Raw genomic sequence first — 27096 nt, 5'->3', positions numbered from 1 at the left:
ATTCCTTATGGTTCCTTTTGACAGGGTCCCGACAATCAGATGAGCTCGCAAGTCCCACAAATGAATGCAAAAATAAAGTTACCCAATGGAAATGGTTGTTTACCTCCTATGTACAACATCAGTTGTCAGGATTCCCATAGTGTTTCATCTGGATCGTTGAAGAGAGCTTCTCCAGATAGCTCTTCTATTGAGGGATATTCTCGAAAGGTGAGGGCAATTGAGAAGGGGTGTGAGCGTCAAAGTGTTTTTGCTGGGTCCCCATCTTACTCGCTCAAAAAGGTAGATGCTGTTGCTTACCCGCGAGAAAATCTGGGTGAAAAATACATGCATGCTTCCTTTATGAATTGTTGTACAACTGGATGTTTTGAAAAGGAGAGGGAGAAGCTAAATGGTGTTATTTCTTGTTTTGTTGAAAGAAGCTCAGAATTTAATGATAGTAATAATGATGCATGCTCTGTTGGTAGTTGCAGTGTTATTAGTAGCAGTTCAAATAAGTTGTCCGGTCATTTATCAGGTACTAGTCAAGATGCAGATACCCTTTCTAGTGATGCAGAGACTTTTTGTTGCCGTGAAGATCTGCAAGAAAACTTTTCCCGTCCTCTGAAAGAGGATGTAGCAGCAGGAATACATAGGTTAGAATTGAATGCTTATCGCAGTATTCTGGTGGCAATGCATGCTTCTGGGTCCTTAAGCTGGGAACAAGAAGCGTTGTTGACAAATCTCCGTATTTCACTTCACATTTCAAATGATGAACATTTGATGGAAGTAAGGAACTTACTTTCTCCAGGAACAAACTTCAATCTTAGATAACTTTTATCTTTAGGATGTTCAGTAGCTTTCTTTGTAAGAATCAAAGAATAATTGTTACGATTTCTCATGCTTATCTTGATTGTTCAATCTGTACTGATTTTTTTTTTTAGTAAACAATCTGTACTGATTTAAACTTGGGAAATTTGTACTTTGGAAATTATGTACCTGATTTTGTAGAAGTGAAAATTTAAACTTGGGAAATCTGTACTGTCTCATGTCATCTGTTTTTAATAATCTCGTTATCGGTTTTTCTCCATTGTAAGAAATAAGGATATATTGCTACATTTTGTTGTGCTTGTTTTAGTTTCCAATGTCATTTTTTTTTCCCTAAAGTTTCCAATGTCCAATGATGTAAGTATGTAAGATTTGTACTTGGAAAGCTATGCACTTTATCGTATTAAGAAGTAAATATTAGTACCCTTTTTCCCTTTCAGAAGGCTTGTGCTTTGTAGCTCTTATGTGCAGTATTTATTGAGTATTAAACCAGAGAGGATCTATACATATCCAGGATCTAGTCTCTTGGGACCCAATTATTGGGCTCAAGTTCTCATAGTTCACAGTTCAGTTCCTGGTCATAAGGATTAAGTAAGAAACAATTTCAATGACTTATGCGCTGCTTGACATTTACAAAATTGTGACATGCATGCAGCCAAAGAATAAGGATAAAGCATCTTCATTGAAGGAGCAACACCTTAGATACTTTACCCCAAGCTGCTAATTTCGTTTCTACATATCTTTTAGGGAGCTTTAACGAAAAGCACCTGGTACTGTTCACTTTAACGAAAAACCACATTTTTATACTAAAAAGTCAATCCTGGTACTATTCACTTTACTCTTTATTTTGTCTTTATCATTAAAACTCAAAGTTTTCAAGCCCTTTTCATTAGTTTTCCTTATCTTGATCTTTTATGGACCTTCATTTATTAGGTTGCTAATTTGCATTCTCTCCCGGAAGATTTTCAGTTTCCACAGCACATAAGCCTTAGGCAACGGTATGCAACTATTTCATATTCAGCTTGATGTGTATTTTAGCAGAAAATAAACAATGCTGTGCCTTTTATTTGATGAAAATTATTCTGTGTATGACTATTGCGTCTAGAGTTAAAAAAAAAAAAAAAACTATTAAAGACTCTTTAATGTTTGGTTTATCATCACATCAACACTTCTGAATTGATATAAAAAAAGCATGCCTAAGCCTTATGAATAATAACCTTTATTCCCCCCAAAAAAAAAGAAAGAAAAAGAAGTACATTTATCTCAAATATTATTGGTGTTGGATACAAACTATTTTTCATTTTTTATGATTACAAGAATACTTGAATTTTTATAAAAAATTTAATTTGTTACTGATAATGTTTCTAACGGAAGCGCTTCTGAGTGTAAACATTTTTTATAAAAATAATTTCAAACGAGTCTAAATCCAACTTCATCTTGCAAAACTTGTTCACCAAGTTCTGGTTTTAGAAAATTGTTGACACATTTTTATTCTTACTCTCTCCAGGAACAAACTTCAATCTTAGATAACTTTTGATCTTTATGATGTTCAATAGCTTTATTGTCTCTCGTACATTGTAAGAATCAGAGAATAATTGTTACGATTTCTCCTGCTTATCTTGATTGTTCAAGCTTTACTGATTCAAACTTGGGGAATTTGTACTTTGGAATTATGTACCTTTGTAGAAGTGAATATTTAGTCTTGGGAAATCTGCACCGTGTCTTGTCAACTGTTTTTCATAATCTCGTTACCCTTTTTTTCCATTGGAAGAAACAAGGATATATTGCTCCAATTTGTTGTGCTTATTTTAGTTTCCTATGTGCACATGCAAGGATGAAGTCAGAGATCTGCATGGATGGGGCATCTTTAAACAACAAAATCACAAATTAAAAAGTTCAAGAATATACTAAACAAAACACATATATATTAGTCCATAAAATTTTTCATACAACATATCACAATATCCATCGATGTGTTTTTATGTTTTGAAAGCGTTGCATAACAACCTCATTACCAATACCATCAAACATCTCTCTCTACAAAAATAACCATGTTATCATTTTTCCATTAGTCTCTCATACAATTTCACTATCGATCTTCATAAATTTTATTGCCGAAAATGCTCTTTCAACAATAAAAATAGCGCATGAAAGAGTTAATACTAATGCCACAAACAACTGAAAGAGTACTTTTTTTTTTCACACACAAAAATGAGTGGGGGCATCCGCCCCCTCTGAGCCTAAGGCGGCTCCGTGTGCACATGTAAGTATATAAAACTTGTACTTGGGAAGCTATGTACTTTGTCATATAAAGAATTGAGTATTTGTACCCCTTTTCTCCTTTGGGGAAGGCTTGTGCTGTGTAGCTCTCATGTGCGGTATTTAGTGAGAGTAAACCAGAGAGGATTTGTACATATCCAGGATCTAGTCTCTTGGGACCTGTTCGCGTCAGGAATTTCCGTCGGGGACGTTTCCTGGCGGACGAGCGCACAGCTCCCCGGGAGGTTGGCGCCAGTTGAGGGCTGCTGTCAGGCTTCTGCTTCACTGTCGGGCTTTGTCGGGCAAGGCTCGTCGGGCACGGCTTATCGGGCAAGACTCGTCGGGCACGGCTTATCGGGCAAGGCTGGAAGAGAAGGACAGCGTTAACTTTGAGAGGTGCCTTTGTGGGGCCTTAGGTGTAGGCCTTGAGGCTCACAATCAAGATTAACTTCTAAGTACTCAGGCGTGCCACTGCCATCTTTAGCATGGCAGATGTAAAATGGATGTCGCATTTTAGTTGTATATATATATATATATATATATATATATATATATATATATGCCCAAGAAACCGTGTTCGTTATAACAGGTGCCTTTGTGGGGCCTTAGGTGTAGGCCTTGAGGCTTCCCATCAATAACTAAACCAGTGCTCGAACATATAATATTCGTTCGATTGATTGCAGGAGCCTTACAACTATTATACTTCTGATTACCCGAATCTGAGAGATATAACGAACCCAAATAGGTGCCTTTGTGGGGCCTTAGGTGTAGGCCTTGAGGCTTCCCATCAGAATTCGTTCTTATACTCAAACGTTCCAGACCGCGGAATGGAATGAATCCAAATAGGTGCCTTTGTGGGGCCTTAGGTGTAGGCCTTAAGGCTTCCTATCAGAATCCATTCCATGGTTAAGCGTTCTATGATAATCATAATATAATAGAAATAAAACTAAGGGGTAGGTCGATTACTTGCGCACCAAGTAACTTCGAACTTCTTGTTTATCAAGGGCTATCGTGGATGAGTTAAGTCCACATAAGGTTCTTTTTTATGCCTTGAGGCCAAGGACTTTCAACTGATCAAATTTACATGCCCGAGGGCTTAGAACTTAGATCTGGTTTGAACAATGAAGATATATTCAAATCGGATCCAAGTACTAAGAGATTCTTTTAATAGTCATCTTACTAGAAATAACTTGAATACAACTGGAAGTATACAACATATTGCTAGGCTAATGAATGAAAAGACAAAAACAAAGAAGGTCGGGCAAGGTTTAACCTTGTCGGGCAAGCCTGGTCGTCTTGCAGGTTCCTATCTTTGTGGCTTATCAAGGGTCTGAGAGCTTTTAGGGAGAGGTAAGGAGAGGAGTTTTACAAAGAGAAATCAATACTACAGCAAGGTTGAACAGGGTAGCAGAGCTATTACAAGGGTTTGAGTGAAGGCTTGTCCCGAGAGGGATGAAGGCTTAGGCTGACTACAGCTTCGTTCTGAAGGCAAATCTGGCTTTGAGCAGAGTTTGTGCTTGCATTTGTTTGTTTGTTTGAGTGTCCTTAGTCCTGATTTCTCTTTCTTGTTTTATAGACAACTCAGCTTGACCTCTTATAGTAGCAGCCCTACCCGAATGCAACTTGAGAGGCAGTGACTCATCAGCTATATTACTTGTTCTGCCATTATAAAGTACTTTATGGGCTGTATAGCTGGTCAGTCTATACCACTTGGCTTTTGGGTAGGTGAGCAAGTGGTCTTCATGAGCTGCACCAAGTCAGAAAAGCCCTTTTTTTGCTTTCAGTGCTTTGGCTGGGCTTAGGCCGACTCTTCCTTTAGGCATCCCTTTGGGCCAGCCCCTTTCCTGAGCCCAAAGTTCAAGTTTTGATCCAAACAGGACCCAATTACGTTTGTTAGTTTGATGGTGATGACAAGGATGAACACTTGTCTCCGTATGGTTTTGGTTTTATCATAAGGACTTCTGTGTCTGACTCTAGATTTTTTTTTCGAGATGAAAAACCAAGTTTCTGATCCGGGAACAAGGGTCACCATATTCTTACCCCACACTTGCATGTATTGCTAGCTAATGCATCATGCACCATCTTTCTGTTCTATCATTAATTATTGGTTGAATGAGATGGTATCATTAAGTATGTGGAAGATTGGTTATTTTGTTCTGCATATCGCATGGAATATGAAGCCTGTTGTGATGCCATATTATCTTTGTTTTATCTTACTCAACTCTGGAATGTTTATATGATCCATATCCATCTGTTTATTCGAGACTCCTTAACTGTCGGTACCTGGTGCATTTGTGTGACAACCTTACATGGCTCCCAATATAAAACCCCTATTTGGCGTGCATTTATTTCCTTATTAGTTTATGTACTTCGATTATAGTAATCTGAAGGCACTGATATTTCTGTTTTGATAGTGGCATGACATTACGATCATATGGCATGTTCAATTTAAAATAATTATTCTGATGCTATGAACCTAAGCTTTTGATGGTATTGAAATTGTCATATTTACAAGAGGTGATTCACGCAAGTAGAGAGAAGTGAAGGAAAGAACTAAACTTCATTCCGCCAAGAGCTTCTCGGAATTCAGCAAGGAGGAGGTATGGTCTTGGAAGGTTGCTTATTGTTTGCGATATTTAACGCTCAATTAGGCACGTGTGAATTGTTGTGAAATATGATTTTTCCAATTGAATTAGGAGTTGTGTGAGTGATTAAAGCAATTTGTAGTTATCTCATTTGAAAAAGAAGCATGCTAAGTTGATGAGTAGTCTGTAATTAGATTCCTGTTATGCAATTGTTTGTTTGGAATACTGTCATTGTGATTGTGTATTTGTTTGAAATTAGCAAGAAAATTACTCTGTTCGCATACACAAACATAATTATTGGTACAACTTATACATGCAGAAATAGTTAAGAAGATTCAACAATAATACCATATAGCTTTTCAAACATTGGCGTAGCCAAGTTGGTTAAACCAATGCACTTTTCCTTTGCACTCAAGTTCGAATGCTTATAGTTTTCTCTTGAATTATGGCATAGAGCTTGCTTACAATGTTATTTTGGAACCGTGAAAACCCAGTGCTCCACGGCATGTTCAACAACAACGTGGCAAGAACACTCCAAAAACCAAATGCAAACCCTAGTCCCAAGCTCAGATCGAACCAACCATCTTCAAGCAAACAAGCAATTCCCTCCCTTTGATTACCCAATGAAACTGGACTTCCAACATGTTTTATGCTGCACTTCTCTTGTGGATGTCCACAAAGTTTATTGCCAAAGAAACTCGACCGATCAATGCTCTGAAGCTGTGTGCTTTCTGGAATTTGTCTTGTCAGATAGTTGTAGGACAAATTCAAGTTGCTTAGAAATGTTAACTTTGACATGCTTGGAGAAATCTGACCGATAAGTTTGTTTCTCAAGAAAACGAGAGATTCTAACCATCTCATATCACCAATCTTTGAAGGAATGTTTCCAACCTGGTCAACTCTTCGGGTATCTCTCCGGATATGAAGTTGCTTGAAAGGTCCCAGCTTGTCACCAAAGTAAGTATTTTGTTGTACTCTACTTCTCTACCTTTTCTATTGCTTTCTCTACGTAGTTTTCCTCGAAAGTAGCATAACCAAAAGCATATGATCCAGAGGAGAACATCCCAAGTTTGAAAAATTTGCCATGGTTGTGAAATTCTTGAAACACTTTGGTATTGCTCCAGAAAGGTTGTTGTCCGCGAGGTCTAGGATCTGGAGATTTCGAAGACTGCACAGTTCATGAGGAATGTTGCCGTGAAGCATGTTCAAACGGAGGCTAAGAACTCCCAAATTTGGAAGGCTTTTACCAATCCATGTTGGTATACTTCCAACAAATTCTTTTGTGTAAAGGCCAAGAAGGAACAAGGACTCATATTTTTGTAGGGAAATAGGTACTTCTCCAAATAAGTGATTATTGCGCAGGTGCAACGATTAGAGGAGTCCTAAGTGTCCAACGGAGGTTGGAATGTTCCCACACAAACTGTTGTTTCCTAAGTTGAGAAGTGTCAAGTTTTGCAAATAGTCCAAACAGTCAGGAATTTATCCACTGAGGAAATTATCTTCAAGCCGAAGAATTTCTCCACAAAGAATTAAAGACTTGTTATTACAGGGTTTCCTTATTAGGGTCTGAATGAAACTCTTTCGAGTATGCAGATGAGGGTTCAGACATTAGTATCTCCAGTTCCTTGGGACAAACAGACAGACCAGCCGTGTTGCATTTACATATGGCGGGATTATCACAATCCTTAATTATTAATTAAGCAAATACCAGGTTGCCAAAGGTTCCTTGCGTCGACTACACATTGTACACCTACCACAATATTTCCTTGATTATTAATTAGAAATAGAATAGGTGATCAGGGAAATATGATAGAAATATTCGAGCAAATATTTTACACGTAGAGACCAATAAAATAACGAGCAAATCGAGTTGAGAGAAACTTTTTCCATATGTATATGCATATTAATTACCTATGTATATGCATATTACGTATCTATGTATATGCATATTACGTATCTATGTATGATCCAAAACATATGTACCGATAGATTCGTACCGAAACTTATGTACTGATGCATTAATACCAAAACTTATGTACCGATGCATTCGTACCGAAACAAATGTACCAATGCATTCATACCGAAACTTATGTTCTGCATTCGTACCGAAACTTATGTTTTGCATTCGTACCGAAACTTATGTATTGAAACTAATATTCCAAAGCAATTGTACTGAAACTTATGTACCAATTTTTGTACTAAAACTTATGTACTAATACATTTGTACCTAAACATATGTACTAATACATTCATACCCAAACATATGTACTACTACATTCGTATCGAAACTTATGTACCGTTGCATTCATACCGAAACTTATGTACCGATGCAATCGTACCGAAACATATGTACTGATACATTTGTACAAAAACATATGTACTAATACATTCGTACCAAAACATATGTACTAATACATTCGTACTGAAACTTATGTACCGATTTTTGTACTAAAACGTATGTTCTGCATTCGTACCGAAACTTATGTACCGATGCATTTCTACCAAAAATTATATTACGAAGCAATCGTACCGAAATTTATGTACCGATTTTTGTACTAAAACTTATGTGTTGATACATTCGTACCTAAACATATGTACCAATACATTCGTACCAAAACTTAAGTATTGATACATTCGTATTGAAGCTTAAGTACCGATGCATTCGTACCAAAACTAATACAATTGTACTGAAACTTATGTATGGATTTTTGTATTGAAACTTATGTATCAATACATTCATACCGAAACATCTGTACTAATACATTCATACCAAAACATATGTACTAATACATTCGTACCAAAACTTATGTTCTGCATTCATACCGAAACTTATGTACCGATGCATTCATACCCAAACTTATATTCCAAAGCAATCGTACCAAAACTTATGTACCGATATATTGGTACTGAAATATATGTACTAATACATTTGTACAGAAACATATGTACTAATACATTTGTACCAAAACATATGCACTATTACATTCGTACCGAAACTTATGTACCAATCTATTCGTACCGAAACTTATGTACCAATGTATTCGTACCGAAACTTATGTACCAATGTATTCGTACCGAAACTTATCTACCAAAACATTCGTACCGAAACATTTATACTAATACATTTGTACCAAAACTTATGTACCAATTTTTGTACTGAAACTTATGTTATGCATTCGTACCGAAATTTATGTACTGATGCACTTGTACCGAAACTTATGTATCGATTTTTGTATTGAAACTTATGTACCGATACATTCGTACCGAAACATATGCCCAAAATGATTATTATCTGATAGACCCAATGACCCAATGCGACCTGAATTGCATGTAGACAAGCTTTCAAATATTTCTGCAATGCTTCCGTTGAAATTGTTCCTCGAAAATTCGAGATCCATCAGCTTACAGAGGCAGATGTGTAGTCTGATGGGATTTTCCCATCAAGTTGGTTGTCTGATGTGTCAAGATTGACAAGGGCCGTCAAGTTTCCAATGGAACTTGAAATTTCAACATGAAAGTTATTTTCTGAAAGAACTAGTGTTTCCATGATAGTTAAATGTATACAACCATTTGGGAATTATAGAACTGATAGAGTTTTAACCGAGATCAAGGACTCGAAGACTAATCATGTTCGAAATTCCGTCTGGTAGGACATCCAGATCACAAAAAATACATATATAGTTCTACCAGCTGAGAGGGTAGTTCTGTAGGAGCAATGTGATACTTTGCTAAGTTGTGTAGCAGAAATATCCAGGTGTTGCAAAAGAGAAAGGCCAGAAATCCATTGAAGGTTCTCAACTACAAAATTGTTATCAAACAGACCAAGAGCGCGAAGACTCGAGAGGTTTCCTAGTTGAGGAGGAATTGTTCCTCCAAACCCTGCTTCTGAAAGGTTGAGATATCTTAAACTTTTCAAAGAACCTAAGAAGCTAGGAATTTGTATTCCTGCAAAATGATTGCTTTGTAGATCCAGGTAGCTAAGATGCTTTAACTTACCACCCAAAGACTTGTTCCAGGACAAGCTATAACTCAAGGACATGACTTGGTTTTTTATCGCATATAACTCCAGTCCAGTTGCAGTTGTCTCCTTTGCCGCCAACCCAAGACGAAAGCTGGATTGAAGGATCCTTGAGGTCTTGCTTCAACATCAAAAGTGCTTGTCTCTCATATTCCTTGCAAGGCGCACTTATCAGATTGCCATTGCATAAGCAAATGCTAATGGTATTACAATGCTTAGAAATCTGAGAAGTGAAACAACAACTCTTATGGGATTTATCCATATGGTTTTTTTTTCTTCTCTATATAAACTATATATCAAGTGTTTGGGGTTAGTGAGTGAGGAATGAGTAATTTATAGTGCTTACATCCAGTTATATATATAACATATTATTGAGGAGAGGAGGTCCAATTGGGGCCTACTCAATACAATATTTTGAAAGATAATACCAGCGCCATTGAGCGTGTCACGCTCAAGGGCATTACTTTGAAAGATAATACCATCATCAGTGAACGTGTCACGCTCAAGGGCATTACTTTGAAAGATAATACCATCATCAGTGAACGTGTCACACTCAAGAGCAGAGCCAAGAAATTTCCTAAGGAACGAGTTGCATGTGGTACTTGGCATAATTGCACTCGAAAAGGTTGCAATACTAATAAATTGTAGTTTAAGCAATAGGCAAAGTCACGATTGCTTACCAAAGAGCTGCTATTTTTACTACATCCATCCCCACATCATGGTGGACCAACGCGTTACTGACTAGTTCTTAGGATGGTGGAGGAATGGGGGTGAGGGCGGTGGTGGTGACAGTGGTTGAAAGAAATGAAAGGAAAGAGATTGACAACAAGGAGGTGTATCTGGTCGTTTAAGGTTACTTATTGGACAAAGTTTGCGATATTTGACACTTAATTAGACACATGCGAACTGTTGTGAAATATGATTTCCACAATTGAATTAGGATTTGGTTATCTCATTTGTAACACTGATAAGGTCAAAAGTTGGGAAAGAACCTGTTAATTGAGCATCACTGGTGTGGCACGCCATCTCAGCCGCCATGTTATCTGTAACATTTTATCTTGCATCTCTTTTTTTCTGATGTCTGTGTGGTGTTGTATTAATGTTAATTTTGCTATGAGGGAATATAAAAACCTGAAGTTACGTTTTATATTATTTTGTCTGCTTTTTTCAACCCGAAAGGAGTCTCCTAAAAATTCCACTATTTACCACTGCAAATTCCCTTATATTCATTTTTTAAACTGGACTAGATGTTCCGTTAAGCGTACGAAACTTGGATTTTTTTCAAGGAATTCTAATTGATCTTGTGGACAATTCAACTTTCTTTTGCAGGTCTATCTCCTTCTAAAAAATTGCTCCATAATGGTTGTTAGAGTTTGTAACAAGAAAATTCTATTAGGGATCTTCAGTTCCATGTTAGTCTGTAACATCAAAAGTGCTTGTCTATCATATTCTTTGCATGGCGCACTGATCAGATTGCCATTGCGTAAGCAAATGCTAATGTTTATTGCAATGCTTACAAATATGAGAAGTGAAACAACTCTCATTGGATTATCCGTATGGTTTTTTGTTTTGTTTTATAAACCATATATCAAGTGTTTGGGGGTGGGTGAGTGAGAAATGAGTAATTTATAGTGCTTACATCCAGTTATACATATAACATAGGGTAAATTTCAGTGTACCACCCTCAAGTTTCGTGGTTGTCAACATTTAGTACATAAAGTTTTTTTCGTCCCAAAGTCATACCTAAAGTGTTAATTTTGGGACAGTCTTATACATCTGTTAGTCTGGCTGTTAAGTCTCACGTTAACTAATGACGTGGCGCCCATGTGGTTACTGACTATATGTCACGTGTCATTAAGGGTTCACGTGGAAATTAAAATTTGAAAAAACCAATTTCTTGTCCAAATTTAAAATATTAAAATAATTAATTTAAAAAAAAAAAAAACCAGAACCCCTTCTTCTTCCCCACCCGAGCCACCCCTTCTCCTGTCACCAACCCCGTCCCCCAATTTTTCCTCCAGACCATCACCTCCTCCTCTCCTCCCGCTGCAACATCTCCTTCGTCGACAGAACCCCAAACCCCAAAAAATCCAAACCCTCACCAATTCTGTATCAGGATCACTGATGCCCAGCATCGTAGAATCGCTTATGAGCACCACAATTTCGCCTTCCTTCAACCGCTTCAACACTGTTTGCCCCCTTTGAGCTTCATTGAATTTGTGATAGTTCTGTTGTAATCTAAAAGCATAAATCAAAATGACTAAGACTAAAAACTAACCAACTCAGAATCCCAATAGGACCCTGCAACCGAAACAAACATTCAAAATACAATCTTGTGTTGAAAAAACGATAAATTAATGGTTTGATTATGCAAAAACAATGAGATTGAAAAATTAATTAGAGGGAAATTAGCGTTACTTGTTTTGACGGCGGTTGGGGGATTGTGTCGGCAAGTTCGGCGGAGATTTGAGGGCTAGAAGAACAGAAGGGGATTATGCTAGCTTTATTAGGGCAAACGAAGAGTGAGTGGAGAGTAGGCTACGCCGTCTGAACCATCTGGGAGGGGAGCAAGTTCGAGAGGCTGAACCTCCCCCACGATAAAGAAACGCTGTGAAAGGAAGTCGTCGCGAAAGCATTTGTTCTGCTAACCAAACCTCTCGCGCTTGCTTCTTGGTGGAGGGAAACACAGCTGAAGTTAACCGTTTTGGAGAGAAGTTTGGGATTGGGTTTTTTGGGGTTTAGGGTTCTGCCGATGCATGAGATGTTGTAGAGGGAGGAGAGGAGGAGGTGATGGTTTGGTGGGAAAAATTGGGGGACGGGGTTGGTGTCCAGAGAAGGGGTGGCTCAAGTGGGCAAGGGGTGGAGGGGTGGAGGGTGGGGAAAAAGAAGGGGGTTTTAGTTTGTTTTTTTTTAATTAATTATTTTAATATTTTAAATTTGGACAGGAAATTGTTTTTTTCAATTTTTTATTTCTACGTGGACCCCTTAATGACACGTGGTGTCCAATCATTGTTCACATGGGCGCCACGTCATTAGTTAATGAGAGACTTGACGGCCAGACTAATGGATGTATGAGACTGTCTCAAAATTAACACTTTATGTATAACTCTAGGACGAAAAAAGTTTCATGTACTAAATGTTGAAAACCACGAAACTTGAGAGTAGTAAATAAAGATTTACCCTATAACATATTATTTTTAGAGAGTTCCAAATTGTGGCCTACTCATTACAATATTTTGAAAGATAATACTAGTGTTAGTAAGCATGTCATCCTCAAAGGTATTATCTTGAAGAATAATAACAGTGTCAGTAAGCATGTCACGCTTGTAGATGCAAATTTTCACCTCTTCAATCTTGAAGAAAATACACCTGCAAAACAATCAACACATTTGATCAAAGACTTAGCCTTCCACGCCCACGAGGTTGGGGGGGGGGGGGGATTTAGGCCAATTGATCTTCGATGCCTAAGTTAGTTTCTCTAAGAGAGTAAAGTGTTTAGGGCTTTTTAGGGGTAGCAAAAGCTTCTGAAATTTGGTAGAATATGAGGTATTTATAGGGAACATGGACGACCATAGTGTTAGGGTTTTACCCTACACATGGCAGCATCCTATTGGCCAATGTTTATGGAGAAATATTCTCAAGATATTAAATAGGAAATAATATCTTAAGATAATGGAGTAATTATCCCTAATTGATTTAAATTGGGATTACTTACTTGATTGGAGTCAATCTTCAATTGAGAATGTATTAAAAATAGGATTTGGGTAATTAATCATTATCTTTAATGCTTTAACTTTTCCTTGCCAAGGGCAGGTGAGCTATGGCAGTCGTATTCAACTGCTGAAACCTTCAGGGGTGTGAGCTGCGCGTGTGAGTATCTAAGGAGTCTGCCCATTTATTGAGGGCAACCTCTTTCTTAAGCAAAAGTCCATGTGTTGCCTCTATAATTTTTGGGATTATTTTAGGCTCCACGAATACCCTTACACCTACTGAGCTGCATGCATGAAAAGGATATTAGGTGTAGAAATCCCAAGCTGCTTGGGCTTGTAAAGTTGGTTCCCAATTTGAACTTGATCTCCTTTCTTCATTTGGAGTTAAACTTCTTCTAGGAAAAGGAAACCAATTACCCCCAATACCTATTTAATTATGCCTTAAGCAGGGAATTAAATAAATTAGGAGAACAATCATCATTCTATCAAGGAAGAGAGAAGCCAGAGGAAATTTTTCTTCCCCTTCCTCTATCTTTCTTCTTCTATTGCCCTTGCAAAGAGTTGTCTCTCGTTGTTGTTCTTCTTCTCTGTGCCACACCAAGGTAAGAAAAATTTAAATTTTCTTCTTCTTGAATTTTTAGAAGTCTCGAGACTTGAAAAATTGGCTCGGCAAAGGCCGAGGATGTGTGAAAAACTTGGCAAGGTTGCACGGGGCTACTGGTGGTGCCGCACGGGGGTCGATTTGCTGCTAGCGTGGGCTAGGTGAACGGCTTGGCTTGAGCTGAGGTGGCTGGTGTGCTAGGGCGTTGGGCTGGGAGAGCCGTGAGGCTCTAGCCCATCTGGGTTAAGCTTGGCACGGGCCAAACATGGAGAAGTAGGCTGGGGCCTGCTATGGTGGGGGAAAGGAAGAGAGAGACCGGCATAGGCCGGGTCTCTCTTGCTGGCATGCTGGGCCGTGAGGCCTTAGGCCCTTTGTGGTGTGTTAGGAATGTGAAGGAGAGGGGAAAAAGGTGCGGGCCTCCTCCCATGTTGAACTGAGTGGCACGGGCCGCATGCATGGATGACCAATGGCTTTTGAGCTATGCAGTGTGAGAGAAAAAGAGCTTGGTCTGCACATGAAGGATGATAGCGAGATGCCTTGGCAAAAGTGACGAGTACTTTTTGTAGAGATTTTGAGATGTCTTCCTCCGATCACAAAAGTGACGAGTATCCTTCCCATTTGTACCGTCAAAGTGGTTTTTTTTGGAAAGCTGGGCTATTTCAAGGCTGTACATGTCAAGATTAATTTCAATGAGTTGTTCGGGAATTTCTCGTGACGTACAAGCATGCGATTTAATTAGGAGTTTGCGTCAAGTGGGTGAAAGATAATAGCGGCCATGAACCATGAGGCCAATGTGCTACTGCTAGGAAAAGGGCTATGAAATTCCATCTATATTACTTCATGTTGGGATTTACTTTTCCCATACCGCATCTTTTTTAGGAGGTAACTTGATCCATGAAATACACACCTGCTCAGTGCTCCTCAAATGTAGTTTGTGCGATGGTAAGGTTCTCAAACTTGAGCAGGTTCTTTGATCTTGCCTTGACCATAAATGAGTTCTGGTACTTCTTTGAGATTGGCCACAAGGAAGGCGTGGGACAGTTGAGGTCTCGCCATAGACTGCTTGATGCTTCCTGCAAAGATGATCATGAGAGGGCGAGAGACACCTTGGAAATTAGTGGAGAGAAGAAGTCTGACTCTTCTTCTGAGCTGCGTGTCCCGACTATCTTTATTAGTGGTAAGTGAATTGGTTCATTCCTAGCTTGCTTGAATTTTTGTTAAGTTGCTCCATGACTTCAGTTTACTGATCGTCATTCTTTCTTTGTGTAGATTAGGAATTTGCCTCAACTCCAAGAAATTTGGCGGATATGAAGAAAATGCATATCTCCTTGGGCATTCCTGCTGAGTACCGTGAGTGGCGCTGGCTGCTCAGTCCTCTTCGTTGAGAGAAAGGCGGGCTGCCTCTAAAGGAAGAGATAAAGTAGATAAAGGATGAGGTGCTTGCTCGTCTGATCGCTGCTGTAGAGCCTGCTGCAAATGAGGGTGGAAAGAAGAGATTTTCCTCACCTGCTCGTGAGCCTTCGGTCGAGAAGAAGTTAAAGATTTTTTCTATTGGTCATGGGGGCTCGTCGGCTGTGAAGAAGCTTGTCATTGATCTGACTTCTCCTAAGATGATGAAAAAGTCTGTTGAGCATGTGCTTATGAAACCTGCTGCTCCGAAGGTGGCCACAACCATTGCTAAAAGGATTGCCCAGCGGATTGGGTTTATGTCGAAGCGTTCGTCGGGAGCTAAGGTGGCGCTTGGGCCTGTTTCTCTTTCTGCTGCGATTGATTCATCTGCTGAGAAAGGGAAATCTGATCACATGGGCAGTTAAGAGTGGTCCCATCGAGTCTGAGGGTAGAGAGTTTCCTGAGGTTTATGCGCTATTGAAGGCTGACCTACTTGAGGACATTGATGGATGTGCCAAGTTTGTTGACAGTGTTGGGAAAGTTGTCATCCGCTTAGACTCTTTTGCGAAGTGTCCTGCCTACTCAAGGAGGTCTTCCTTCATTGCCACAATGCATAAGACTTTGATACTAGCAGCTGAGTTTATAAACATTGATAAGGATGCTATCAAGTGTGCTAAGGAGGCCAAAGTGGCGTTGATGGCTCAGTTTCACTTGGCTGCTGAAAAGATCGAGAAGCTCGGATCTGAATTCGTCATTTGCCGTTTTGAAGCGGTCTGATGTCTCTGCCTCCACTTCTATGCAGTTTGAGACCGTTCATCAAGAGGTCGCCTGATGAGTAGATTTTATATTATATATTTTACCCTAATCTTAGTATATTTTGGTTAATATTTTGGAAGAATTTTGATACTTTGAATTGTATTTTCAATATAGGACTTTCCACTTCCTCCGGAGCAAAACAGGATCAAACAGACGAATTTTGGAGTCATTCTAGTTGGAGGACGTTCGTGATTCATTTAGCTTGATTGTATCAAAATTTGGGATTTTTTCACCAAGCGGTTATTTTCTGGCGATGGAATAAAGAAGCAGTGTGCAGTGCTGGAAAATGACGTTTTTGGGCTTAAATTGCGTTTTTGGAGCCCAAGATGACCTCGGATGGGTTTGTGGCCTTCTGGAGAAGTGTTCAGAATATTCCAAACATTAAATCCAGCTATATTAGGCCAGTTTTGGAGCAGCTTATGGGTCCAAAACGTGGCTGTTCAGATTTTAGGCGAATTTTACCATTTAATTTAGGGTTATGTTTCCATTTTTATTGGTTTATTATTAATTTTAGTTTCCTAGGGTTTGTGTGGGGGCTTAGCAGATATATTGCTTGGCCGTCTACAGTTTTGAGGTACGCTTTATTTTATGCAATTTTGGAGACAGATAGAAGTGCTAGGGTTTTGGAGATTTTCTACTTGAAGGTGTTTTCAATCCTTTTCTTAATAATATTTTCTATGATTTCAATTATGAATATGCGGAACTAATTTCTATTGCTAGGGCGAAGCCTTGAACCTTAGCATGAATATGTGATTTTTATTTAATTGCTTATGATTGATTGCATGCATACTTTGAATTGTTAATCACCGGGATAAAAACTATCTAATTGTTTTAATGCCTGATCACCATTAGGATCTTTAGAAAAGTAATTTGATGCAATTTTGGTCGGAAGGTTCCCTGAAATTGACGCTGGTTTCTTGTGATTAATAATTGTAATTTCATTTAGGGTGAATACTACGTCTTAAGGATTGCATGGTTTTTCAAAGGATTTTCATAAAGGATAATGAGTCTTTCATGTTCAGATTTGATCCGAATGTTCGGATGGGTTGCATGTTAGATATACATTCTATGTTGGAGGTTCCAAGTAGAATATGAATTAGGAAAATCTAACCTTCAAAGTGGCATGTGTAGATCATAAGTAATTGGTAAAAGTTCATAGGATTGCTAGGTGATGGTGGAACCCTAGTGCTTTCTTAATTTGATTCTTCCAAAACTGTTTTCTTTTTCCCCCAGTTCTAATATTGCAGATTGTTTGTTTTAATTAATTAATTTCGTTTTTAATTTAAGTAGGTTATAAAATCAATCACCTCAATTTCTACTTTACAATAATTAATTGAAATTTGATTAGTTTTGAATTATTTAATAATCCCTGTGGAGAACGACCTTGCGAGATCCGTTTATACTACAATAACCTTGTGATTCTTGCAAGTATTATATGAGATTTTAGCCCGTTCACATGAATAGTAAAATCCCTATCAAGAAAATGCGTCGTTGCCGGGGATTATTTAAAATAATCCCTACTAATCAGATTTTCAATTAGTTATTGTTGTTTATACATATAAAAAAAATTAATTTTCATTTTTATTTTATTTTTACAGATTATAACAGTCCAACAGTACAGATTTCAATAATCTGTGCATGGTCAGCACCCGATCAACAGTGCAAAATTTGATTTCATTTGATCCAGAACTTGAGCAAACTTTAAGGAAAGGACGCCGGGAACAAAATTTGCAGTGGGTTCCTTCTCTGCAGGGGACTTTTCTGCAATCTTCATTTTCTGGGGACCTGCACAGTAAAGAAAAAATGGCATTTGTAATTCCAGAGGCAGGTCAGCCTTTGGGTGAATCTTTAACAGCCCATACCACAAATATACCAAGTTGCATTACTTATTCGGCAGTGGAGGAGGGGTCTACATTTGAAATAAAGTAGCACATGTTGAATATTCTACCTACATTTCATGGGTTATCATCTGACGATCCAAACATGCATATTGCATAATTTTTAGTGGGATGCAAAAATATTTTGGTGAGGGGATTTTCAGCCGAATCTATTAAGCTGCGTTTGTTTCCATACACTCTAAAAGATCAGGCAAGGAGATGGCTCCTCACACTTCCATCTGGTAGCATTAGTACTTGGGCCCAACTTAGTGAAAAATTCTTAAACAAGTATTATCCAGCTTCAAAAACTCTTGACATGAGAAGTCAGATTTTATCTTTTGCCCAAAAACCAAATGAAGAGTTCCATGAGGCGTAGGAGTGGTTCAAATAGTTGATTAGAAAATGTCCACATTCGTGTATTAACACTACTGATCAAATGCATATATTTTTCAGAGGGTTGAATATGACTACAAAAACTCTTGTCAACGCTTCATGCGGAGGTTCGTACAAAGATAAAAATGCACAAGAGGCTTGTTTGTTATTTGAAAAAATGGCAGCAGATACACAACAGTGGGCAGTTGAGCAGCCACAATCTAGGTCAGTTTTTGAGATGTCTAATGGTTCACCATATGTTACAGCACAAATTGAAAAAATTGGAGAAACGGTTTGATGCAAAATTTGACTTGTTATTACAGAGACTACCAAGTTCACAGGTTGTTGTACAGCAGCCTTTACAAGCTGCCTGCAGCATTTGCAACATGATAACTCATGATTTTATGAGCTGCCCACATAAGGATGTTTGTCCATATTTTATAGCAACATGATAACTCATGATTTTCAGCGTCCCCGATATGACCCGTATTCAAATTTCTATAACCCAGGTTGGAGAGATCATCTTAATCTAAAGTGGGACAAAGATCAGCACTCTAGGCCTTAATTTCAATAGCAGGTACAACAACCTATTGCACCTAAGGCTGCTTGGGAGGTTGCAATTGAAAAATTGGCAAATACTACCATGCAAGAAATCCAAAACCTACATGCAGCAATGAAAAACATGGAAAAACAGATGGGGCAGATTGCTTTGCAAGTTTCAGAAAGGGCACCGGGTACATTTCCCAGCCAAACCAAACCAAATCCAAGGGGAGGTGCAGATTGCAAGGCAGTTAGAGTTTTGCGTTATGGCAAAAGTTTTGATAATAGAGTTGAAAATAGTGTTCAAAATTCGCAGGTGGCTTCACAGCCAAAAACAGATTCGGGAAATGTTGAAAAATTTGCCAATCAGAAATATTCTGAACGGTCGTTGAACAGTTCCGAAAATGGTGCAAATACTGTTGCAGATCGTGTGTATGAGCCACCTATGCCTTATCCCGAAAGGTTGAAGCCTAAAGTTAAAGACCAACAGCTGACAGATTTTATGAAGACTTTGTCTAAGGTTCAGATTAATCTTTCGTTAATTGATGCCATCAAGAACATTCCGTCTTATGCCAAGTTTTTTAAGGATGCTTGCACAAAGAAAAAGAAGCTTGTTGATTTTGAAAAAGTGATTCTTACAGAACAATGCAGCGTTGTTCTACTACACAAGTTGCCCCCAAAGAAACAAGATCCAGGGAGTTTTACAATTTCATGCACAATTGGAAATTCTAATTTTAAACGTGCTTTAATTGATTTGGGTGCTAGTATTAATTTAATGCCTTTTTCTATTTTTCAGAGACTAGGACAAGGAGAAATCAAGCCTACATCAATTATTCTACAACTAGCGGACCGTTCAGTTGCTTATCCTAGGGGAATTATTGAAGACCTAATTATTAAAGTGGATAATCTCTATCTTCCTGCAGATTTTGTGATTTTGGATATGGATGAAGATATGCAAACACCAATTATTTTGGGACGTCCTTTCATGGCAACTGCTCGAACGTTAATTGATGTAAAGGCTGGAACACTTACACTTCGAGTGCAAGATCAATTTGTTGTGTTCAGTTTATTTGAAGCTACTAAAAGGCCAGGTGATGTGCAAGATTGTTTGTGTGTTGATGTGCTTGACAACTTATTACATGCCAAAATTATGCCACGTTTGACATTTGATCCATTGTTAAATGTGTTGCATGGGTTTGAGAATAAAAATACAGAAGATGAAGAGGTTTTTGAGTATGTTTTAGCTTTGGAAAGTGTTCCTTTTCAACCCCCACGTTGGAGGCATGTTTTTGAGAGTTTGGGGGAACCCAAAAAACTATTACAGACTTCCAAGGTACAACCACCTAATTTGCAGTTAAAAGCACTCCCAGAACATTTGAAATATGCTTACTTGGGTGCAGATTCTTCGCTGCCAGCTATTATAGCCGCTGATTTATCATCAACAGAAGAAGATAAATTGTTGCGCATTTTAAGAAGTTATCAAGATGCAATTGGTTGGACTATAGCTGACATTAAAGGGATCAGCCCTACAATTTGTATGCACAAAATTTTGATGGAAGATGGAGTAAAGCCTGCCATTGACGCTCAACGTCGTTTGAATCCAATTATGAAAGAAGTTGTTCGTAATGAAGTTATGAAGCTTTTAGATGCTGGGATGATCTATCCCATTTCAGATAGTAAGTGGATTAGTCCAACTCAAGTGGTGCCAAAGCGTTCTGGTATTACAGTTGTGAAGAATGATAATAATGAATTTGTGCCTACTCGTTTGACTACAGGGTGGCGTATGTGTGTTGATTATAGAAAGATCAATGTGGGTACTAGAAAATATTATTTTCCATTGCCATTCATCGATCAAATGTTGGAGAGGTTGGCTGGTCATGCTTTTTATTGTTTCTTGGATGGCTATTCAGGGTATAACCAGATTCCAGTTGCCCCTGAGGATCAAAAGAAGACAACTTTTACTTGTCCTTTTGGGACTTTCGCATATCAAAGAATGCCTTTTGGTTTGTGCAATGCGCCTGCCACATTTCAGCGATGCATGATGAGCATATTTACCGGGTTAGTTGAACAAGTGGTTGAGGTATTTATGGATGACTTTTCTGTTTTGGGGATTCTTTTGACCAATGTTTGCAAAATTTATCTTTAGTTCTTGAAAGGTGCATTAAGACCAACTTGGTTTTAAATTGGGAAAAATTTCATTTCATGGTTAAGCAGGGAATTGTCCTAGGCCACTTGATTTCTAACAGGGGTATTGAGGTTGATAAGGCTAAAATTGAGGCAATTGAAAAGTTGCAACCACCAACAACTGTTAAGAGTGTTCAATCTTTTCTTGGCCATGCCGGATTTTATAGACGGCTCATCAAGGATTTATCCAAGATCAGCCGACCATTATGTAATTTATTGGCTAAAGATGCTCCTTTTGTTTTTGATGAGGCTTGTTTGGAGGCCTTCAAGAAGTTAAAGACACTCCTCACTACAGCACCCATTATGGCAGCCCCTAATTGGAGCTTACCTTTTGAATTAATGTGTGACTCATCGGATTATGCAGTGGGAGCAGTTCTTGGACAGCGGAAAGATAGGCTTCCCCAAGTGATTTATTATGCTAGTCGAACCCTCAATGATGCACAACTAAACTATGCAACCACAGAGAAAGAATTGTTAGTAGTTGTTTTTGCATTGGAAAAATTTTGTTCGTATTTAGTTGGGGCTAAAGTGATTGTTTATACAGATCATGCAGCTTTGAAATATTTGTTGTCTAAAAAAGATGCTAAGCCTCGATTGATTCGTTGGATTCTTTTATTGCAAGAGTTTGACTTGGAAATCAGAGATAAAAAAGGGTAGTGAAAATGTGGTGGCTGACCATTTATCTAGATTAATTATTCCCACAGTTTCCAAAGAGAATTCCCTACCATTAAGTGAGAGTTTTCTAGATGAACAGCTATTTGCTGTCCAAATCGGTACACCTTGGTTTGCTGATATTGTTAATTACTTGGTTAAAGGTGTAGTGCATCCAGATTTAACGCTTCAGCACCCAGACCAAATTATTCGCAGCTGTATTCCTGAAGCCGAACAGGAAAGTGTTTTAAAGTTTGCTCATCATTTTGCTTGTGGGGGACATTTTGGACAAAAAAGAACAGCAGAGAAAATTTTGCAGAGTGGGTTATTTTGCCCTACACTTTTTAATGATGCACATAATTGGTGCAAGGCTTGTGATAGATGTCAAAACGTCGGCAACCAGTCCAAAAGGAATGAGATGCCCCAGCAAAGTATTTTAATTGTTGAATTATTTGATGTTTGGGGTATTGATTTCATGGGACCATTTCCATCTTCCCATGGGAACCACTATATTTTAGTTGCTATGGAATATGTTTCTAAGTGGGTCGAGGCCATTGCAGCACCAACTAATCAGGGATCAGTGGTCCTGAAGTTCCTCCAAGGGGTTATATTTCCGCGTTTTGGAATTCCACGCGTTATTCTTAATGATGGGGGGAAGCATTTTATTAATAAACCATTTGCTAATTTGTTGGGAAAATATGGGATTAATCATCGTGTGGCTACACCTTATCATCCACAGACATCTGGTCAAGTTGAAGTTTCAAACAGAGAATTAAAACACATTTTGGAGAAAACAATTGGTTCAACATGTAAAGATTGGAGTTTAAAATTAAATGATGCATTGTGGGCCTACAGGACAGCTTATAAAACTCCTATTGGGATGTCACCATTTCGACTCGTTTATGGAAAAACATGTCATCTACCTATGGAGCTTGAGCATAAGGCTTACTGGGCAATTAAAGAGTTAAATTTTTCATATGACTCAGCTGGGGAACAACGTAAATTGCAGCTCAATGAGTTGGAGGAAATTCGTCAGGGTGCTTATGAAAGTTCTCGCATATACAAGGAAAGAACTAAGGCGTTTCATGATAGTCAAATTTTACGGAAAGAATTTCAGCCAGGGCAAAATGTGTTGCTATTCAATTCACAGCTCAAGTTGTTTCCAGGGAAATTGAAATCTCGCTGGACTGGGCTATATCTGGTTACTAAAGTCTTTTCTCATGGCGCAGTTGAAATAACTAATGAGGCCCAAGGCAACGCATTCAAGTTGAATGGTCAGAGGCTGAAACCTTACGTGGAGTCACCCTTTGATACTGCATACGAATCTTTAACTCTGAAGGAACCAGTGATCTAGCCATCGGACTTCCGCGACGTCTAGCTACAGACTTAAAATAAAGCGCTTATTGGGAGGCAACCCAATTTTTCTAAACTTTTTCCTAATTTTAAATTCCGTTTGATTTTAACTAACAACTAAACACAAGAAAAATATATATATATATATATATATATATAATAAAAAATAATAAAACATAAAAAAAAACGAAAAATTCAAAAATGGAAGATTGCAAGTTGATTTAATTTTATTTTTTTTAACGCATATTGGTTCATTACAGGTTGCGAATGTGGAAAATAAAGCGCGTCCTATGCTGGAATCCTGCACCCAGCAGCAAGTCTACCTTCACATCAACCACATCTACACTTATGCTGGAAATTTAAAGCAGTTAACATAACGTCATTCACAGATGCAAGTTTGGGGTGATTGTTGCAGATCCAGCACATAAACATAATTTTGAGCAGTTAATTTTCTGCAGCTCAGTTTTGCGATGTATGGAGGAAGCACAGTTAAATCACATATCCATACACCACAGAACTGAGTACAGCTATTATTACCAGATCTACAACAATTAAACTTGCAGGGATTCGAATTTTACCTCCCAGATGTTCAGATCTGGGTCCTGAGGCCTTTGTTGTTTTTGTCCGTTGAGCTTGTGTGTTTACTTCTTTTCCCTCGGCTCTATTATGGATCCGTATACCCGTACACAAAGAGCACCAATATGAGTACATGCAGGACATAGAACGAGCATCTATACAGAACTAACCAGATTCATGAGTTAGCACCCAAACTATTTTTCAGCAGTTTTATTACTCATGCATTGGAGTTGAATAGTATGTCATTATTCAAGTCTGGGATGGGTTCTTCAGTATGTCCTCTAAACGGTTCTTGTTCATATGGTCTACATGTATGTTCTCAGGTCGGATCTAGGGTTTACTTCATTCTTTTCTGGGAGCCCATGTATTTTAATCCGCAGTTGTTACCCGTTTAGAGATCCAAGTGCTTGAAGTGCTTGTATGTTTTCAGTTTGTATAAGGTTATTTTGGGAGTACGTACAGGTTAAATATGGCATTATAATGAACTGTTGTTGAACTTGTAAATGTTGAGCTTAGCAAAAGCAGAAGAACGAGATCTTTACTTTCATGATTTGCAGAGGTCGAGACAGTTGCTGTTTATTTTGCCTTCTGGGACCATTAGACCGGCAGCTTAAGCTTGTTTTCTCTCGGTTGTACGCTGGATTTGAGTATCATTTTTCAGTCCTAGAAGTAGTTTTATTATTCAACTAGCAGATCATCGTCAATCCATAAAAAGGGTTACGGGTTTTACCCCAAAATTTGCAAATCCATGAGTTTGGGAATTTTTTTTTTGCGTTAGTCTCTTCAGTCTCTTTGTAAATCTCGGGTACCTAATACAGAAGAACATCATTGTAAGCTTCTACATAGACTCATCATGAAAATATAACTCTCAGAGATTTTTCGCAAGCTGAGAGACATGTATCTTGAACCAAGTGGGAGATGATTACCGTTGCATGTGCGAAATGGTCTCGATCTACGTGCTGAGAACTCGAATCCGTAATGGCGTGAGGCTTGGGAGACACACGATATGGTTGAGAAGAGATGGCGACTCAGGGTGTTGTTCTTGTGTTGTTGTCACGGATTTGAAATTATTTGGGGTCCTCACACAGATAACACCACATGCATGTGTTAGATTTTGTACATTTTCCTCAAATAAATAAATCTGAACAGGAAATTAAAAGATTTGAGAATGATTTACCTTTCGCATTGCAGTTTTTCAGATTTCCCATCAAGGCTAGGTATTCACGGAGGTATGGTTGTTGCTGGGTTATGGAAGTCTACAGATGCAGCGTTTAGGGGGTAAAAAGAAGCTGCTGTGAAATGGAGGTTTGCATTGATGGTTGGGTTTGAGAGTTTGCACATAGGAAGAGTTCCGAGAGAGAGAAGGCAAACTTTTTTCCTTTTGGAGATCTATTTTTCATGTTCGAGAGATATGGGGTCTGAGAGAAAAGAGAGAGAGCAGAGATGAAATGGGGAAATGAGAGAAAAATGTGAGAGAAAGAGAGGTCTTTTCAATTTAGAGCGAAATGGTTTCTGAGAGAAATGGAACATAATGGAGCTTTTCAGTTGGAATCCTAAGGCACTCACCACCCGGATGCACGACACGTGTGTAAATCTGAACGCTTCCCTTATCTGCCGAGTGGGGGTTTTGAAATGACTCTGAAATGGAGCCGTTTGGCTCTAGACTAGGTGAAAAGAGAAGAGCCGTTCGGCTCGGTAATCGAGGTTAGCAGGGAATCCAATGTCTTCACATACTGGTGCTCGTGTTTTGGTGCACACATGCTGTGCACATGGACTTGGCGCGTGGTCTGCATATCTAGCCCATGCATGTGTATTCTGGGGTTTTCAATGTTTTCAAATACTGATGCATTCTTTTACATGGGCTCCATGACTGACACCTTTTCAAAATCGGCATGCCAGCTGCATGCCACTTTCTCATGAGGAATCCAATGTTTCAATTAGCATTTGCTAAGTGGGTCTACTCGGCCACTTGTGTAGTTTGTCACGGCTCAACTCACACCGTGACCTTCCAAATCAAAAGCCAGGTGTTATGCCTTTCTTTATTTACATTTTGTTTTGTATTTTCTTTCATTTTCTTTTCTTTTAATAGTCTTGTCCATTTTTTTAGTGTCACAGTTTTTGTGTTGTGTTTTTATTTTTTTTAGTTTTCTTTTTGTTTCCACACCTTGAGGACAAAGTGTGAAATAAGTTTGGGGGTGGGAAAGTAAATCTTAGTTTTTCATGGTCTTTATATGGCTGGAAAGAAGAAAAAAAAAATTGAAAAATGTCAAAAATCCAAAAAGATTTTCTTGTTCTTGAGTCGTTTGGTTAGACCTTCCATAAGTCAATGATAATAATTCGCTTTCTTCTAGGTCAACAAACTTATTTGAATTGGTTCTTCTTTTGTGAAAATTCAATTGTTTTATATGTTAATCTAATTCTTACATGATCACTCTCAAGTTTATTTTAAACCAATAACCAATGTCAGTATGATTATCTCTTACTTAGAGAATTCTATGTGGATTTAAAGTGAAAACTTATTGAACCCTTGTGAGATTTTGAGCCTCTTGCATATTCTTTCTTGTGAGTTTCATGATAGCATTATCATTCACTAGAACTTGCTTCAATATCTCTCGAGGCGAAATCCTAAGTCATGCAACATTAGAGAGATGATAAAGGCCATGTTTGGATCGTTTGAGCCTTTCTAACCAACCTTTTATGTTTCATTTTCCCTAGTTACCCTTTTGAAGCCACACACTTAGCTTTTTCTTTCATCACCCACATTCATCCCTACACATTTAACCTATTTTGGCCATACCCTATAACTTAAGGGATACCAAGTGGACATCAAGGAAGATAAAGGTTGGGTTCTACAATAAGAAGTGGCGTGTACCGAGGTACCATGTCTAGTATTATTTTTATTCTTCAATTAAAAAAAAATTAGAAAAGAAGAGTTCGAAATTGTTCCATCTTTATGACATGAGTCCTGGACGCCAATAATAGAAGATTCAAGTTTCAAAAGAGGGCCGACCGAATTACATTATGAAGATATCTTGGTATTTCTTAAGTTTTAGTTTTTCCCTATCCTTTCTTTGATAGCCCATACCCTAGCCTAATGTTACAACCCTTGTAAAGACCTTTGATCTTTGGTGTTGCATTGATTTACATTAGTGGAGAGATGAGATGAAGAGCAAGCTTATGGGGTTTTATATTGCTTATCATGATTTGAGTGAAACACTCTACCCTTTAATGTGTGATTCCTTTGTGAGTGATATTCATGGTAGAGGATTTGAAGTGGAAGCTTTGGTTTGCATATACCTATCCGGGTTGAGTAAGTAGTATTGATATTGGTTATGTCACTCATTACGCTTGAGAATGTTGT

General features: G+C 38.3%; 1 protein-coding gene, 2 long non-coding RNA genes and 1 other non-coding gene across 12 annotated transcripts in view; 1 reads left to right on the top strand and 3 right to left on the bottom strand.

The window, feature by feature from the left end:
* Positions 1 to 27096, top strand: part of LOC103428840 (uncharacterized) — a 61324-nt gene that overhangs the window by 1258 nt on the left and 32970 nt on the right. For 2 of the 4 annotated variants that reach the window (XM_070826463.1, XM_070826464.1), the window contains exon 3: positions 25 to 765. In XM_070826463.1, the coding sequence (XP_070682564.1) occupies positions 25 to 765 (741 nt within the window). Of the gene's footprint in view, positions 1 to 24; positions 1012 to 1459; positions 1669 to 27096 lie in introns of those variants that run through there. The other 2 variants (XM_070826465.1, XM_070826466.1) reach the window with 2 other exon arrangements.
* On the bottom strand, positions 11517 to 12510 carry LOC139198190 (uncharacterized). The gene is made up of 2 exons (XR_011583459.1): positions 12085 to 12510; positions 11517 to 11967 (listed from the first exon to the last, which is right to left on the bottom strand). It is a non-coding gene; the product is annotated as an uncharacterized lncRNA (long non-coding RNA).
* LOC139198192 (uncharacterized) lies at positions 17674 to 25346 on the bottom strand. Of its 6 annotated transcripts, none has more exons than XR_011583461.1 (3): positions 24662 to 25319; positions 23738 to 24544; positions 17674 to 17967 (listed from the first exon to the last, which is right to left on the bottom strand). It is a non-coding gene; the product is annotated as an uncharacterized lncRNA (long non-coding RNA). The 6 variants fall into 6 exon arrangements; XR_011583463.1 differs by lacking the exon at positions 17674 to 17967 and adding an exon at positions 23358 to 23510 and having other exon boundaries at positions 24662 to 25320; XR_011583465.1 differs by lacking the exon at positions 17674 to 17967 and adding an exon at positions 23358 to 23482 and having other exon boundaries at positions 24662 to 25320.
* Positions 18373 to 18480, bottom strand: LOC114822372 (small nucleolar RNA R71). The gene has a single exon (XR_003770448.2). It is a non-coding gene; the product is annotated as a small nucleolar RNA R71 (small nucleolar RNA).

This window comes from Malus domestica, chromosome 08 (genome assembly GCF_042453785.1).
Source record: "Malus domestica chromosome 08, GDT2T_hap1".
In the NCBI taxonomy this organism is placed as follows: Eukaryota; Viridiplantae; Streptophyta; class Magnoliopsida; order Rosales; family Rosaceae; genus Malus; species Malus domestica.
This window is presented reverse-complemented; position numbering and strand designations above follow the sequence as displayed.